This window comes from Mya arenaria, chromosome 15 (assembly GCF_026914265.1).
Source record: "Mya arenaria isolate MELC-2E11 chromosome 15, ASM2691426v1".
Taxonomy (NCBI): Eukaryota; Metazoa; Mollusca; class Bivalvia; order Myida; family Myidae; genus Mya; species Mya arenaria.
In genome coordinates this window covers 35817293-35833619 of record NC_069136.1, presented here as the reverse complement: position 1 = coordinate 35833619, position 16327 = coordinate 35817293, and the positions used below count along the sequence as shown (strand labels likewise).

The 16327-nt window shown below is 35.8% G+C and overlaps 1 protein-coding gene across 1 annotated transcript; it reads left to right on the top strand.

The window, feature by feature from the left end:
- Nucleotides 1-14758: 14758 nt before the first annotated feature.
- LOC128219327 (uncharacterized) lies at nt 14759-15949 on the top strand. Its single transcript, XM_052927135.1, has one exon. It carries the CDS (start codon nt 14759-14761, stop codon nt 15905-15907), a length of 1149 nt encoding a protein of 382 aa, XP_052783095.1. The 3' UTR covers nt 15908-15949.
- Nucleotides 15950-16327: the final 378 nt, after the last annotated feature.

The window sequence follows — 16327 nt, the reverse complement described above, 5'->3', positions numbered from 1 at the left end:
GAACTTTTACCAAATGTCATTAGTTCTTTTTATGTTTCATAATTTTAAATTTTTTTTTCTTCCACCTCAGATAAGTAGATCCAAAAATTTAACCATGCTAGAAATTCTCATCTTGCCCTAGGGTAGAGATAAAACGCCCGTATGGAACTCCTTTTTAATGGTCATCACAATGTAATTACCTCCCTTGTTGAAGACTGTCGTCTGTAGCATCATAGAAACCTTGTCTTGTTGCAATATTTAGAATGCTTATAAGTTATTTCTCGCTTCAAATGTCACCATAAAAAAGTTTTCACACTCCTTTTAAGAAATAATTCTTCACTCTCCTCAGAACTATTTAAAGACCGATTTCACTACTAACATAATCTGAATATCTGCGCGCATATCCATGACAACCACGAAAACACCCTGCGCCTGGGTTGGGATGAACCTATCTTACACTCTTGGCCATGGACGTATAGTCTTCTAGAAACACATTTTTGGTGCTTACAGTCAAACACAATTTTTGATAATCAGTTAGGTTGTGATGTCTGAAAGGTATGCCAAATCTTAAGCCGAGTTATTTAATGACATTTATTTCTCTATTCAAAGATTATATTATAGTATACACAGTGTGTGGACTAAAAAGTGACACAGAACGCACAAACACGACAGACAAACAAAACATAAATATTATAACGAATCAAACACTAAACTCAGCAACAGTAGCAGCAGAAGCAGCTACAATTCAAGCAGCAACCACTACAGGAGCAGCAACACTAACATTACCTTGAAGATGGCACTGACCTTTTCTTTGAAATCCAAAGATCAAATTTTACCATTTTAGCCTGACCCACTATTTTTGCCGATTCAATTTTCATTTTGTGATAGATGGCAACATCCAATGGCTGAGTAATGTGTGTTGTTTTGATGGCAAATAAAGTAAGATGACATCATTTGCTACAGCGGACCTTATAAGAGGCATGCTTTCATGGGAAAAGGCACCGTCTTGGATTAATAGCACCGGGTCTTGTGATGCTGCATTCTGCAGGAAAGTTTTTTCAAACCACTTGAAGTACAAATTTTGGTCCATAAAACCGCTGTCTATACAAAGGTAGCATTAACCGGCCCTTGGCGATGGTATGCACCTCCGGAAAGAGTGTTTGTGAAAAATTATCATTTTTGGAAGTTCAACCGTAGCAGAATTTACGCAACAGTGCTCGTGTTTTGCCACTGATAAGAAGTGAGCATGTTTCTCCCTGGTTGGTACAATCGCCTTTTGACCTGCAGACTAATTCAAGAAGAGGGCTGCTTTGTCACACTTGTATATGCACTCAGGTTTGTTGGAAATGTTGTTGCTATCTAGCGTATCCTTCAATCAGCTAAAATACTCTCGATGGTTATGTACACTGCCTAAACTAACCCGACCCTAGTCCAATGCGTCAGGCCTACACAGCCCAAGATCAGAATGTCTTGTCTTAAAGCCCTGCCACCGTTTCCTGGACGGTCACGTTCAGTGAAAACATTCCCTTTTTCGTATTCCTAAGTGATACACCAAGGGGAGCCTAATTAACAACTAGGTAGCATAAAGTAACATTTTAATAATTAAGAATGGGCGGAGGGGAGCGGAAAAGAAAGTCGGGTTTAAAAGACTGGCCAATCTGGAAAGTGTATTAAAATATGTATTGTTTTGTGTATTTATAATTTCAAAACAATTTGTTAACAATACGTTTTAACGTTGTGCAACAAATAAATGTCATCTGCTTCAAGTTTACTAATTACAAATGATCAAACATCGGTTTCAGAAAATGATTACTAATATATTTGATTATGTTCAAAGGAGACAAATTCAACCGATTAATACTAATAGTAACGGAGTGGTTCAGTGAAATATAGTAAAGTAATTTGCGTCAAAAGAGTAATTGCTTATTTTTTGACTTGTACATTTATTCTGGGAGGAGGTTTGTTATTGGTCCATGATTAATTAAATTTGAGTATCATTTGATGCTCCTTTCTCTGTATGGGTTTCCTATTAATGCGTATATTGTTTACACCGTGTCTTTCCAACCATTACCAGGTATTATTTTTGACATACGTATTATATTTTTAATACTTATATGCACTAAGCTGTTATTTCTTAATTGTTGCTTGTTGGACTAGGGCACTTGTGGCCTAGTTCATAGCGATACTCATGATATCTGCATTCTCAAGCCGCATCTGGGGGTTCACTGACGTAATGTATTCATACGCTGTATTTTGATTGGATTGCCGTTAGCGAATTTGAATAATCAAAGTAGTACCAGAACTGATTGCAATGAAAACATCCAATAAAAATAGTTCTCCTAACAATTCAAGCTAACGAATGTTCTTGCATACGGTCAGATTATATGCAATAAGAATATGAACATATTGGAAAAATACTCATCGAAATTTTCCCGTTCAATGCTCTGTATTAATATACTGGTACCCTCTTTCTCTTTTATCCGAAAAGAAACCAGTATCAGATAACCGCGGTGCCCATCGCGCATTCGAAATGTCTTGTGAATTCATACGTAAAGCGACTAACGTGTGCAGTCTAAGTAGAAAACAACCAAGAAAGTTTGTTTACAAAAAGTATTGTTAATATTCTTTGTATAGAATGTTGGTATTTATTTATAAAAACGATATCCATTGTTAATAAAAAAAATCCGAAGTCGGTCCCTGTTCTTTTTTTCGACATAATTTGCATGTTTCCGTAATATTTTCTTTTCGATACAAAGTTTATTTTTTATCTAATCATTGCATGGCACTAAGCACTTTTTCAAACACAACATGATTTTTGGTATTTATTGTTCAAATACTATTAATGTTAACTAAAACCCATATGCCGCGTACCTGTATAACTTTATATTTTTGAGGAAAAGTAAATCAGGGTACCAGTCTACTGTATTGACCTCATTTACTCTGATCAGAGCGGCCGAATGATTCAGACATGTATGTTATCACTACTTCCGGATGCTGATGATGTGAATTTCATACGTGGTTTATTGAAAAAAATTATCAATAAAGCCGCCATTGAATGATTACCACCATCAAACGGATTTATTTTCATCTTACCGTGGGTAGCATTTTTAATTTGACACGTAAATTTTCAAGCAATACAAGTTCGTTTGATAAAATCATGTGATTTCAATTTTGCAAAATGGAGATAAAAAATATCAAATATGCGCATACTTATTTATGAAGTTTCATTCTAAATGAAGCCAAATGTATGAATATGTGCACAGTATCTGGCTTATGAATAAGATAATTGTTTACCTATGTGCATAGAAAAATCTTCGAGCCACTCTCAGTGTAAGTACATTTTGTTCAATGACATTGTGATAAACCATCGCCATTGATAAAACAATCTTGCATGCTCAATTTTGATTTCCTCTCGTATAATGCACCAGTCAATTGTTACCAGGGCCCCTTGGGGATATAACGGGGGCGGGGGCTGTGTTTTAACCTTTCAGGTGTCCTCGTAGCTAAAGAACTTCAGCGAACACATTATATATTACCTTTTGGACTTGTTCAATGTGTTGTAAACATAAAAAATAAATATCAACATTAAAGTTATGGAAGCCGGAGCTAGTGTCCTCGCAATGCCGGGAGATTGGGGTGGTTTTGTCTTACCGCAAATTATATCAGGGAATTGCTCTTACCTTAGATCCCCGGGGTGCGGGGTTATTCACGGGATTTTACCACCAGTTCGTTCCCGCAGGGCAGGGATTTTACCGGGGACTGGCTGGACCGAAAGTCAAAGTACCTGCTGTTCCCTGCGGGGGGGGGCGTGGTTACACTTGACTGGTGTATACTTAACAAGTTCTTTTTCTGAAGACGCTTTGTGCTCACTTTTTGTTTTCTAGGCAAGAATGAAAATCAATAATCAGTCAGAGATACAGTATGGTGAAGCATTGTTGTTGATATATCAATATAAATTTGTGAAATATTTGAGGGAAAGGTATTTGGTTATATAATTTACAAGTGTAACTTTTGAGTTTTATTTAACAATGCAGTGCCGAATATTGTGGAGATAGAATTGAATTAATTTGTATTCATCAGTTGACTTGTGGCGTTTAGGGAACAAAATTAAAATCAAAATATTCAATAAAGTTCCATTATCACCCAATGTTGTGGAATAGTAAAGTAATGAAGAATTAACCTCACAACAGTCTTTCTCAAATACTGCCCAGGCTTTTTTATGCTTAAGAATAACTAACCTGGCAATGTTAGAACAGAAATCGTCTTGGCATGAGATTGGATCACAAGGATCATTATGCACCAGTCAATTGAAACCACGGCTCCCACGTCCGGGGGTATACCGGGGATAACCGTCGAAATGGGCCATGTTTTTACCTTTCAGTAGGTCCCGCAGTGCCGGGTCTTCCCGGAAAATACAGTGTGGATGGGGCTTAACCTAATGTCCCTTGGGTGCGGTGCATTTGGTGGGGACCAGATTATCTCCGCAGGGCGGGGAATTTAGCTGGGGTTGGCTGGACCGAAAATAAAAGTCCCCGCTATTCCGGGACCGGGGGGGGGCATGGTTACAATTGACTGATGCATTAGCTTGTGTATTCAGATTCAGGGTTTTGGTGCGCAGTTGAAAAATTAACTAATTGTCTAATTACATATTAGAAGTAAAGAATATATATTTATTTATATAAGTTATACTTTACAATCCAAATCAAAGATACATTGTACTATCCAACGCAAGAAATGTTTGTTTATTCAAGTAAATCCCCATACCAAGGAACAGCAGTATTGCTTAACCAGCTTAATTGACATTATGAGTTGGAGTTCAAATTGCTGCAATTAAAGGCACATCTTGTTTACAGAATTATTCAAACTCTGATTTAGCAACCTTAGTATAGTTATATGAACTACTTTTGCAAAATGAAAGCTTTTTTAGATTTACAAGGACGGGTGAAAAGTATTTGCCAAATGTACTGCAACACCTGATACATGTTGCCTACGAATCCAACAAATTCTAGGCACTCCAAATGTTACAGTACTATTCAATTCGAAGTGCCTGAAAAGAAAGCTTCGTGATTCTACATTCAACATCTTCTTTCTGTATGACATATTGGACCAGGGAATCATGAACCTACAACCTTTTGCAACTATTGAGATAGGGAGCTATCAGGATAGTGACAGAGGATAATACAAGAATGGTCAACTGCTGCATTTATTCAGTTATCTAATGCATACAAATTAAGACGGAGAAAATAATTCTCATTTTTCCAAACTACTTCCTTAGCATCTTGTATGTAGTCTGACATGTAATTGTTTTTTACAATGATTGTTCAAAGTTACAATGGCCCTGTGGGTTAAAGATGCTCTGTCCATGGGGTAACAGGTTTTGTACACAATAGGGTTATAAGTACTGCGTTTTGATCCAGGAGGTTGTATTCGACTCAAGTGGATTTTTGCAGATTCGGTTTTCACAAGGCACAAGCCGAGTAAAATCAAAATCTACAAAAAACTACCAGAATCGAATATGACATTCCGCCATATCCGGATCAAAACGCAGTACTAATAAATTATTAGTACTAGGTAATCTAATCAGTAGTGTATATAATAAAAGGATTATTAATCCTAGGATTATTAATCCTTTTATTATATACACTACTGATTAGATCACCTAGAAGCCACATCTTTGCATAATAAATTGCATTTTAAGGATGTAATCATTGGTTTAATGACGTCAATTTAATATTGCGCAACATACTTGTTATGACGTGACGTCACAAGAGTGGTATATGGCCGTATTGCACTGGGGCGGAATATGGGTTGTTGTTGCTGTCGAATTTATAAAGGTCTGCCCGCGCCCTATAATGGCTGCATTATGGCTTGACCCCGTCACATCCCCAAGTGTGACTTAAACAGAATTTTGAATCCAAAGGGGGAGTTTTACCCCCATCGGTTGATGGGATATTCGCCAAAGGAGTAATTTTGTACCCAAAATGCCGCGAAACCTGCGATGAATGACATCTAGAGTGGCCCCACAGCTCTGAATATTGGATATGGTTTCATTTCTCTAGTCTTAACTACAGTTGTAATTTAGATATTGAGTTGTATCTTAAAAACATTTATGTGTAAGAATGGTATTTTTTCGAGGATGGGCAAGACTCGCGATCAGTTCATTGACAAGAAAGTGTTGTGAGAACAGGACCTTTCGCCCACTATATGTATTTATATTTCTAATAATAATATATATATATACTGACCACTTTGTTGTCGATGCCCGACTATTGCCTCACTATTTAATTATTGAAACTTCTTCAAGACCAGAGAGTGCGTTGACATTACTTGTTTTCCCTACATGTTTTGTTAAGTGTCCATGTACATATACAGAGAGGGACGGAATATGGGTTAAAGTGTTTTGTGATATGTTTTGCATGTGGATTGATGATGGGTATATAATAAAGAATATGATTATGTTTGGTATTCCATTCTCACAAGCAGTGTGATGAACTGCTGACACCATGTTATGAAATTTGATGGTCAATGTATTTAAAAGACATTTCAATATTTCATACTTTAAAAACGATATTCATCTCATCTTAGTCTACTCAACTTGCTTTGTACAAAAGTCTGCAGCAGTAATAAGAATAGCATGAGACAGAAGGCAGTGCCTAATATTTATCAACAGCACTAAGTTATCATGGTAACATTTTATATTAATTGAAAAGCAAGCATTAATTAAGAGGGAGAAAATAATTCTTCACTTTTAAATAAAAACTACTTCCTAATAGCATTGTACATGCAGTCTGACATACGTGTACAATGAAGATGTCTTTTACACTGATTGTTCAAAGTATGGCCCTGTGGTTTAAAGCTCACCTGAAAAAGAGGTGACAGGTTTTCTATATAGTATATAATTACATCATTGAAAATCTTCTCTGAAACTGCAAATAACAGATCTTTGATATAAAAGATTTGATCAAATTAAAGAAGTATGTGTACTTTGGTTAACATACGCCAAACACGTAGATTAATTTTTACAAGTCTGATTAAACGACTTTGAGAAATTCAAAAGAACTATGACTTTATCCGATTTAACGCTTTAGCCCCACACCCCGCCCCCCTCACTCTACACACACTTAACGAGATTTTTCAAATTTCCTTTGCAGCTTGCAAGCAAATTTAAGTCAAAAGTTTAAGCTAGCCCATTAAATCACCTTGTGATGTGAGCCGATTTTTTCAATGCTTAGAACATGGTTGTCAACATTCCCCTAAATGAAGCCCTAGTCCATCAGTGCTTTCAGCACTTTGATATTTGTGTACTGTGACTTGCCAGAGAGGCGAAGTATTTGTGTATTATACATGTGGCGGAGCATTAATTTTCTGAACGGAGTATATGCAAATGTTGGATTACATTATCTAGATTTATAAACTTTCCACGAAATTAACGACGGACGGAGCATGTGTACGAAATTTTGACTTTTCAGGATTAATGACTCCTAAAATTGTATAAATACAAGCGTATTTCAGTTACACGAGATAGTTCTCAATTTGGATTATGTCATTTATGTGGATTATCAAGTTTTAGAATACTGTCTTGAAACTGCAATTTTATTAAGAAAAAAAAAATGAAAATTAAATGATGTTGCTGGATGTTTGATATATTTATATATTCGTCATAAACAAAACAAAGACAATTAAATCATAAATTCCAATGTGGTGATAAAAAGTAGTTCAGTCTAATCATTGAATTACTTTTTTTCATCGAGGAATTCAAACTCAAATCGCCACAAGTGCGCTCAACGATCTTACTGCCATTTACTTACTTTTTATTTATTTATTTATTTATTTATTTATTTATTTATTTATTTATTTATTTATTTATTTATTTATTTATTTATTTATTTATTTATCAACAAATAAGACATTTGTTCCAACCGGAAGTTGAATGTATTGAAACTGTGCTTTTCTGAAATGTACATGAGCAGAATATATGCAAAGAACTATAATATGTCTAGTGAGCATTACTAATTGCAGTTATTGTCCCGTACACCAATTACGCTAAAATGCTTTCCGGGGTATTTCAAATTCTGGGTTTTATATAGCGTGGCTTGTTAAACAATTTGCATGGCAAGCACTAGTAAAGGGATTCGACCTTGTTCATCCATAATTCTAATTTCATTGACTGTTGACTTTGGTAAACTAAACGATGTCACGACATTCTTCATATAATGAAACTTTGAAAGAATTCCAATGTTAAAGATGAAATTTTGAATTTAGTCTGTTTAAAATTTTAGTATAAGATATCTGTTTCCGGTCCAGACAAAACACCCCTTACTGGTTGTCCCTAAAAGGGACACAAACTAGGGGGTGCTAGGCCTAAGCTGAGCTTATAGTGACCTCCGTCTACTGGTTGTGGCCTAAGGAGACACGTTCTAATGGGTACTGGGCCTGACCTAATATACAGCAACCTCCGCTTACTGGTTCTACAGTCAGTTTCGATGTCGATGTAAAAGTGGCCCGCTCACGCCTACCCGACGTAACCGAAACAAAAAAAAAAAAATCTAAATCAAAGAATATGAGTATGCATAAATTGAATGAATGCGTATGTATGTATGTACAAATACTGAAATATTCATACGAAAATGCCAAGAAATAAAAATATGACAGCATTTGGCCCGGAACTTTCCGAACACCCGTCGTAGTGTCTTCCGCCTACCGGTTGTCGCCTTAGAGACACTAAAAGGGACATTTTATTCCTGAGCTGAACATAAAATGACCGCCGCCTAGTGGTTGTCGCCTTAAGAGACATGATAAAAACGTACTAGTCTTGATCTAAACACAAACTGACCACCGCCTACCGGTTGTCGCCTTAATAGACACTTACATGGACATATTAGGCCTGAGCTGTGCATATAGCGGCCACCGCCAAGTGTTTGTCGCCTTAAGAGACATTTATAGGGACGTTTTAGTCTGAGTTACATATTATAGTGACCTCCGCCTACCGGTTGACGCCTTATTTGACACTTACAGGGACATATTAGGCCTGAGCTGAACATATAGTGTGGTTTTCATTTTAGGAGACACTTACATGGACATTGTATGCCTTGGCTGAATATGTAGTAGCCTCCGCCTTCTGGTTGTCGCCTTAAAGCTGCACTCTCACAGATTGAACGTTTTTACAATTTTTTCTTGGAACGAGCCAATTTTTGCGAAAATCCATGAGAACCAGTTATATAAGAGTGCTGACAAAAAATTAGATCGCAGATTTTTATATTTATGTTCAAAAATTGATATTTTGTGCATTTTTCTTAAACCGTTAGTTTAAGCCATAAAACATTTCGAACGGAAATATGAAAATCTACGATCTGATTTTTTTGTCAGCAATTTTATATCACTGGTTTGCAGATATTTAAGCAAAAATTTGCTCTTTCCAAGACAATAAGTAAAAAGTTGTAAAAATGGTATATATGTGAGAGTGTAGCTTTAAGAAACACTTACATGGACTTATTAGGCCTGAGCTGAGCATATACTGGCCTCCGCCTTCTGTTTGTCGCCTTAAGAGGCACTTATATGGACTAATTAGGCTTGAGCGAACATATAGTGACCTCCACCTACTGGTTGTCATCTAAGGAGACACTAACAAGGAGACTGTAGGCCTGAGCTGAACATATAGTGACCTCCGCCTACTGGTTGTCATCTTAGGAGACACTTACAGGGACATGGTTGGCCTGCGCTGAACAAATAGTGACCTCCGCCTACTGGTTGTCGCTTTAAGGGACACTAACTGGGACATTGTAGGTCTGCGCTGAACATATAGTGACCTCCGCCTACTGGTTGCTGCTTTAAGAGACACTTACAGGGACATTGTACGCCTACGCTAAAAAATATAGTGACCTCCACCTACTGGTTTTCGCTTGAAGAGACTTTTAGAGGGACATTTAAGACCTGCGCTGAACATAATTATAGTGACCTCCGCTAACTGGTTGTCAACTTTGAGGATATAGGAACGTACTAGTTTTGAGCTGAACATAGTGACCACCGCCTTCTGATTATCGCCCTAAGAGACAACACGTATAGGGACATATTAGGCCTGAGCTGAGCATTAATTGATTCCTCAATGGAATACTAGTACACATTGTAAAGTGACCTCCGCCTGCTGGTTGTTGCTTAAGGAGACACATACTAGGGGATACTAGGTTATAGATAAATACATAGTGACCTCCGGCTACTGGTTGTCGAACTAGTATACACATAGAAGGGACATACTAGGTCAGAGATAAATACATAGTGACCTCCGGCTATTGGTTGTCGAACTAGTATACACATAGAAGGGACATACTAGGTCAGAGATAAATACATAGTGACCTCCGGCTACTGGTTGTCGAACTAGTATACACATAGAAGGGACATACTAGGTCAGAGATAAATACATAGTGACCTCCGGCTACTGGTTGTCGAACTAGTATACACATAGAAGGGACATACTAGGTCAGAGATAAATACATATTGACCTCCGGCTATTGGTTGTCGCTCTAGTAGACAGTTAAAAGGGACACACTAGGTCAGAGATGATCCACCAGCTACTGGTTTTCCCTTGTAGACATATAATATGCACTAACAATGTCAGAGCTGAATACATATTGACCTCCGTCTACTTGTTGTCACCCAAGGAGACACTAATAAGATTATACTAGGGCTCAGCTGAACATGTAGTGACCTCCACCTACTGGTTGGCGCCTTATAGACACTTATACTTGGTCTGAGCGGAACAAACAGTGACCTCCGTCTACTTGTATAGAGATAAAGGGACATGCTAGGCCTCAACTGTACATGGAGATCCCCGCCTTTACTGTTTTGTTATACTTCAGTATATATATACATGTATATGCATGAGGCTGTTGATAAAATATAAATACAGCTGTCAAGTACTATCTTTTCTTCAACACCCACATCTTAATAATATTTCTTGTTTCATATATCCTTTTTATCATTGAAATATGTGTTATAATACGGCATGTTTTTCATAAATGAGGAAATAAAAGTGCATTTATTAATCTATCTATCAATTTACATTAAATATATGTTGTTAGCATATTTAACACAGTTATCTTCCTTAGTTGTGGTTATGACATTTCGTAAATACATATACTATTATATTTTTAATTGTAATCACTTTATTTATGAAAGACGTAAATATGTTAATCATAACTTCTATAGATATCCAAATATTTTGAACTATAAAAATTTAATGTGTAGTTCTGATAAAAATACATTGATAAAGCTAGCACTCTTTGCAAAAATAATAATGCTGAATTTTATTTGAATCATCTTCCTTAATTTTATTCTAAAATACTTTTCATGATATGCTGATATGTTTGTTTGGGTTTTTTTTGCTGTTCATCTTCATATTTATATTTTTCTTGCTGTTGTATGTTTTGATACATGTTTTTGTTACCTCTCATGCACATGTGGGCCAAGAGTATGAATAAAACTTGAAAAAACTTGAAAAACTTGAAAACTTGGAGTGTCAACATATGGAACATAACAGCAAAGGATCGTGAACCGTCATATATTTGCGGTTTCACAAAAATATTTGAACTGTGATAAGACTCCATACCTGTTAAGCTATTGACCCACAAAGAGTTGTTTATTGAAATACATGAAATTGATGAGAGTAGTCAGAGCCACCAAAGAGCTACAAGGTAAGATGACTTTATAGGTTAACTCGCTTACATATTAAAATGTTTTTGCTCGCGATTATTATATGAATTTAAATACGGCTATATTTTAAATATAATTACTTATAATGCATGTTGTATCGCATTACTAGTATTTAATTGTTTAATACATTATTCAGTAAATATTTATTAAACCACTATTCGCGGGTTTTAATAATAATAATAATGATGATAATAATAATAATGCGCTAACTGATGCATGAATGATCTTTATTTCCTCCAAAGCATGAATATTTTAACAGAGTTATATTAACATAAAACTGATATATTTATAGTTATATACACGGTACAAAATAACAAGTATATGTACGGTTATACAATAATGTATGTATAAATAAGTAGGTATTCATAATGAATGTGTGGTCACGGTTACATCATGTCCAGAAACAGGTAGGGAAGGTAGGCTTCGTTTGTTTTTATATGTAAGAATGAAAAATCACTAATTTCAGTTTCTCACTACTTGTGTTTATCAACTCCAAAAATGTTATCATGTTAGGTCTTTCGATATAGTGTTACGGTAAATATACTTCTATGTCCACATACTGCTCAGTATCAAATAGTTCACAGTATTTTTGATTTCAGTCAATGCGATTTCTTCCATATCGCCCAGTTCCAATTCTTAGACTGTGATATGATATCCTCATTTGTGTCAATAATTTGAACAAATGGTGGGGAATATTACTATTAAGATAAATCTCTTATTCAAAGTTAATATTATGTTCCTTATACACATTTAATACTGGATTTTTCATTATATCATTTCTCCAGTTTGGCATATAACACTCATATCATCTTTGTTTAAAGCTTAGTAAAAATACATCTTTATCAACTAAATATGACTATTCTCACACATCACCATAACCATACACTTACAACAAGTATTTCACATTCGACAACCAGTTCTTTTTTCTTATTCAGTAAATCATCCAAGCAAAATACATATAATGTTTTCATTTTGCAATTTTCCGAACCGTGACAGCAACTTTAACCAGTACTTTAATATTATATAATATTTGTTAATAAATAGCGGGCGATTTTTTCCAGTTCACCATAGATAGCAGCATTACTTTCAGAAAATTTAACACCTCTAATTTGCTTACAGAACCTCAAATGTATACGCTCTATTTCTTGAGGTTTTGTAAAGCCCCAAACTTCTGATGAATAATCGAGTGTAGACACTACAAACGCATCAAACAGTTGGCATTTTGTCTTCGCTGTAAAACTAGCATATTTTAAATTAAACAATAACACTGTATTAAGGCCTTTACACACAATACAAAATTATGTTCATTTGAATTAAATGACACATAACATTTAAAAATCATCTCTAAATAATTAACGTTGGAGAGAAGTGACACCATACATAAAGTGTTCATCATTTCGTAAACGACCGCGACGTCTAAACACAATATTTGTTTTATCAACTTTTACTCTTAGTCTCTATATATATCACAGTATGTCTTAAGATTGTCCAAGCTGCGTTGCGTGTCTTCTACGGTTTCGACTAGAATCACCATATCGTCAGCATACAACATTAAAATAAGACTTATTTCAACTTACTTTCAATGTTTGACTGTAAATATAGTTCCAGGTTTTCTATAAAGATGTACCAGGCAAGAGGAGAACAAATATCACCTTGCTTTAAGCCAACTGATATTCCAAAAAAATCTGAATATTTATTGCAATGTTTAACTTTAGATCTAACAAAAGCATACATAGCTTTCACAGTTTTAAGCATTTCACTTTTTATTCCTAGTTAAGACCTCTTTAGCCACACAGCATTTCTATTCACGCTGTCAAAACTCTTTTTTTTTCATTTCCATGCATGCGCAACATAGACGAAGTTGTTGAAAAACCATTTCGGAAGTCGATCTGTGCATTCGTTACTTTGTATTGTCACACCAAATAGTCAGTCGTTTATTTATTAGTGAAGAATACATATTTTGCTAAACAGCTCAGAAGAGTTATTCCCCTGCCACAATTCCCAGTCTGTCAACGCGTCGTCGCCCTTTTTTAAGACAGGAACGATGTTTCCCTCCATCCATGGTGTTGGAAAATGACCCGATGAGAAAATGAGATTAAATAGGTCTGCCAGATGTCTGGCTATCATTTCCTGAGGTTTAATAAAATATTGATAAATAAGCTCATCCGTTTTGTATCTTTTAGGTTTCTGATCGCATCATCTACCTCCTGTATCGTTATTTCTTTATGTATCTCATTTTACATTGGGTCATAAACAGGTAATTCTTGGTCACTGATTTGTTCACTCTTTGCATCTGCTACAATGTTTTTTTCATCAACCAAGTTTTTTTAAATAGTCATGAAATTCATTTACACTCAATGATTGTCCTTTTGATGATATATTCCTACAAAAAAAACTTCCAGAACTCCTTAAGTTTGTTTGTTTTCATCGCTTCAATTGGTCTTATTTTATCAAGTTTGTAACGTGTCTTTTTACGGTTCACTAACAGAATGGAAAGCCGTCTTTTCTCGAGTAAATTTACTCTATTAACGTCAATTCTTACTCCGTTTAACTGATTTCACGCTCCATTGTACTCGTGTATAGCATTCGGCATAAACCAATCGTTTGTTTTAATGACTGGATTTTTAAAACGTTCTTTCTGTTTATTTATTCTCCGAGTACAAGTTTTAAATAAGAGTCTTGCTACATTATTCATAAGGCTAGTGAATTGTGTGATAAGATCGTCAATAGTCCTTTGCTCCGTGTTCTGTACATTACGGAAAATATCATTTAAATCTGGCAAAATAAGATTCCTTCTATATTCTGAACGTTTGCTATCATCCTTTTTTATTGGTTTCATTTCACTGCTGATATCGTCTTCAATTTTAACAAGATGCAATGTTTAATTGGGTTGATAGTTTTTTAGTGTAAATATGATTTTAGGCGACATATTTATTCATAATATATAAATCGGATGATTATAGAAGTAGATTTTTGTGGTTAATTATGTGTAGGAACACAGTAAAAAATATAGAAGATTTATCATTTCAGGAAAACAACCAATTATCTTGGGAGTCGCGTGTTGCACGCTGAAATGTCATGTTCAGATGCAGTTTCTTCTATTCTCGAGCAGACTAATACCAGCAAGTACTTCATCGAATATGATGGCTACCTAATAAACCATGTGGCTCACGGGATAGTTGCTCTGCATCGTCTAGGAGCTCAACCAGAACGGATCAAGCGTTTTGTCGATTGGTACACTCCAAAGTTAGAGTCACCAGAAACAGACGTTGACGATGACAGACCTTTTGAACAACTCAAGGGACAAAGAGTTGCCTTTTATAAGATTATCAAAGAGTATGAAAAACGGTTCAAAGTACTTGGTAGCGATGTTAATAAGCTGGTAAAGCAAGAATACCCAGAACTGAGCGCAGGTCTGGCAGGATCAGTTCTTCACGGGACCATACATCTCGGTTACCATTTCGTGACTGGCAATGTTCGTGGTGTATTAGAAGGGCTGGCTTACACCCACCATTCATTCTTACCGATCGTATCGAAAAAATCGTCTGAAGAGCTTGCAAAATTTGGAAATGGGGTTACGAACATTTTGGAAGTCTTCGATGAAGTTAGAAGAAACAAAGACCTGTGCGAATCGATTATAGAAGGTTCAGAAATGGAGAAATATACAGCATGGAAAGTTGGAGGGCTTCTGAGAAAGGTTGGCTTTCTTTTGGACGAAAAAGGAGATACGTTGTTGGAGTACGTGCTATCTATTGCAGTACCGAACGAGGTTAAAACTTCCCTAGGAACTCTCGATCCTTCAAGACTGGCTAGAAAGGTTGTTTACTGGGCCGTTCTTGTCTACACAATGTCAGAAAACAGAAATGACTTTTTCTTACTTCACGGAGTAACTTGTGCGTGGAGCCTTTACCACATTGTACCTGTGTTGGATGAAAACGACGCTCTAAACGCGGTACGCAACTTCGCTGCAACTCTAATTGCTGTCTATATTGCCCAGGATGCACCTGCTTTGAATGTCCCTGTACATGACTTTGAACCATCTGATCAGGACTGGGAAACACTAATCAAGCGTGTACTAGATGATGATCGAGATGAGCATATTTACAAGCTGCTGCAAGTTTGTCGCGAAATGATGCCAGATTCTGCAAGTTATGGTGAAGATGCAAATGTCTACTTTCAAGCATCAAAAATTGTGGTCGATACGCAAGAGTTTCGGTTTTAAAACGACAGAATGGTTATTAGTAAATGTCTGTAAATGGAACAACTTTCGGTTGGGTTGACCCTTGCACACGACAAAAAGTACCAATTGCCTTATGCGCTAAATATATTGATACTGTGCATTTCTGTATGCTTGAAACGTGTAGTATTGAAAATTGTCCTAGGTCGTCATGATATTGTTATGTTATTTACCACATGTATACATATATATCTATTTCAGATTATAAATACGTAAACTATACAAAAAAAAACAATAACCTTGCTTTAAGTTTTTGACAATGATGACAACACATATTATACAATGTATACTGTATACGTATTATATCTGAATGTAATTATTAAACATAACAAAACAATTGGAATGTTGCCTTATAATGTATTCTATGTTTGTATGAAATGCTTATAGATCATATAGGTAATTGGG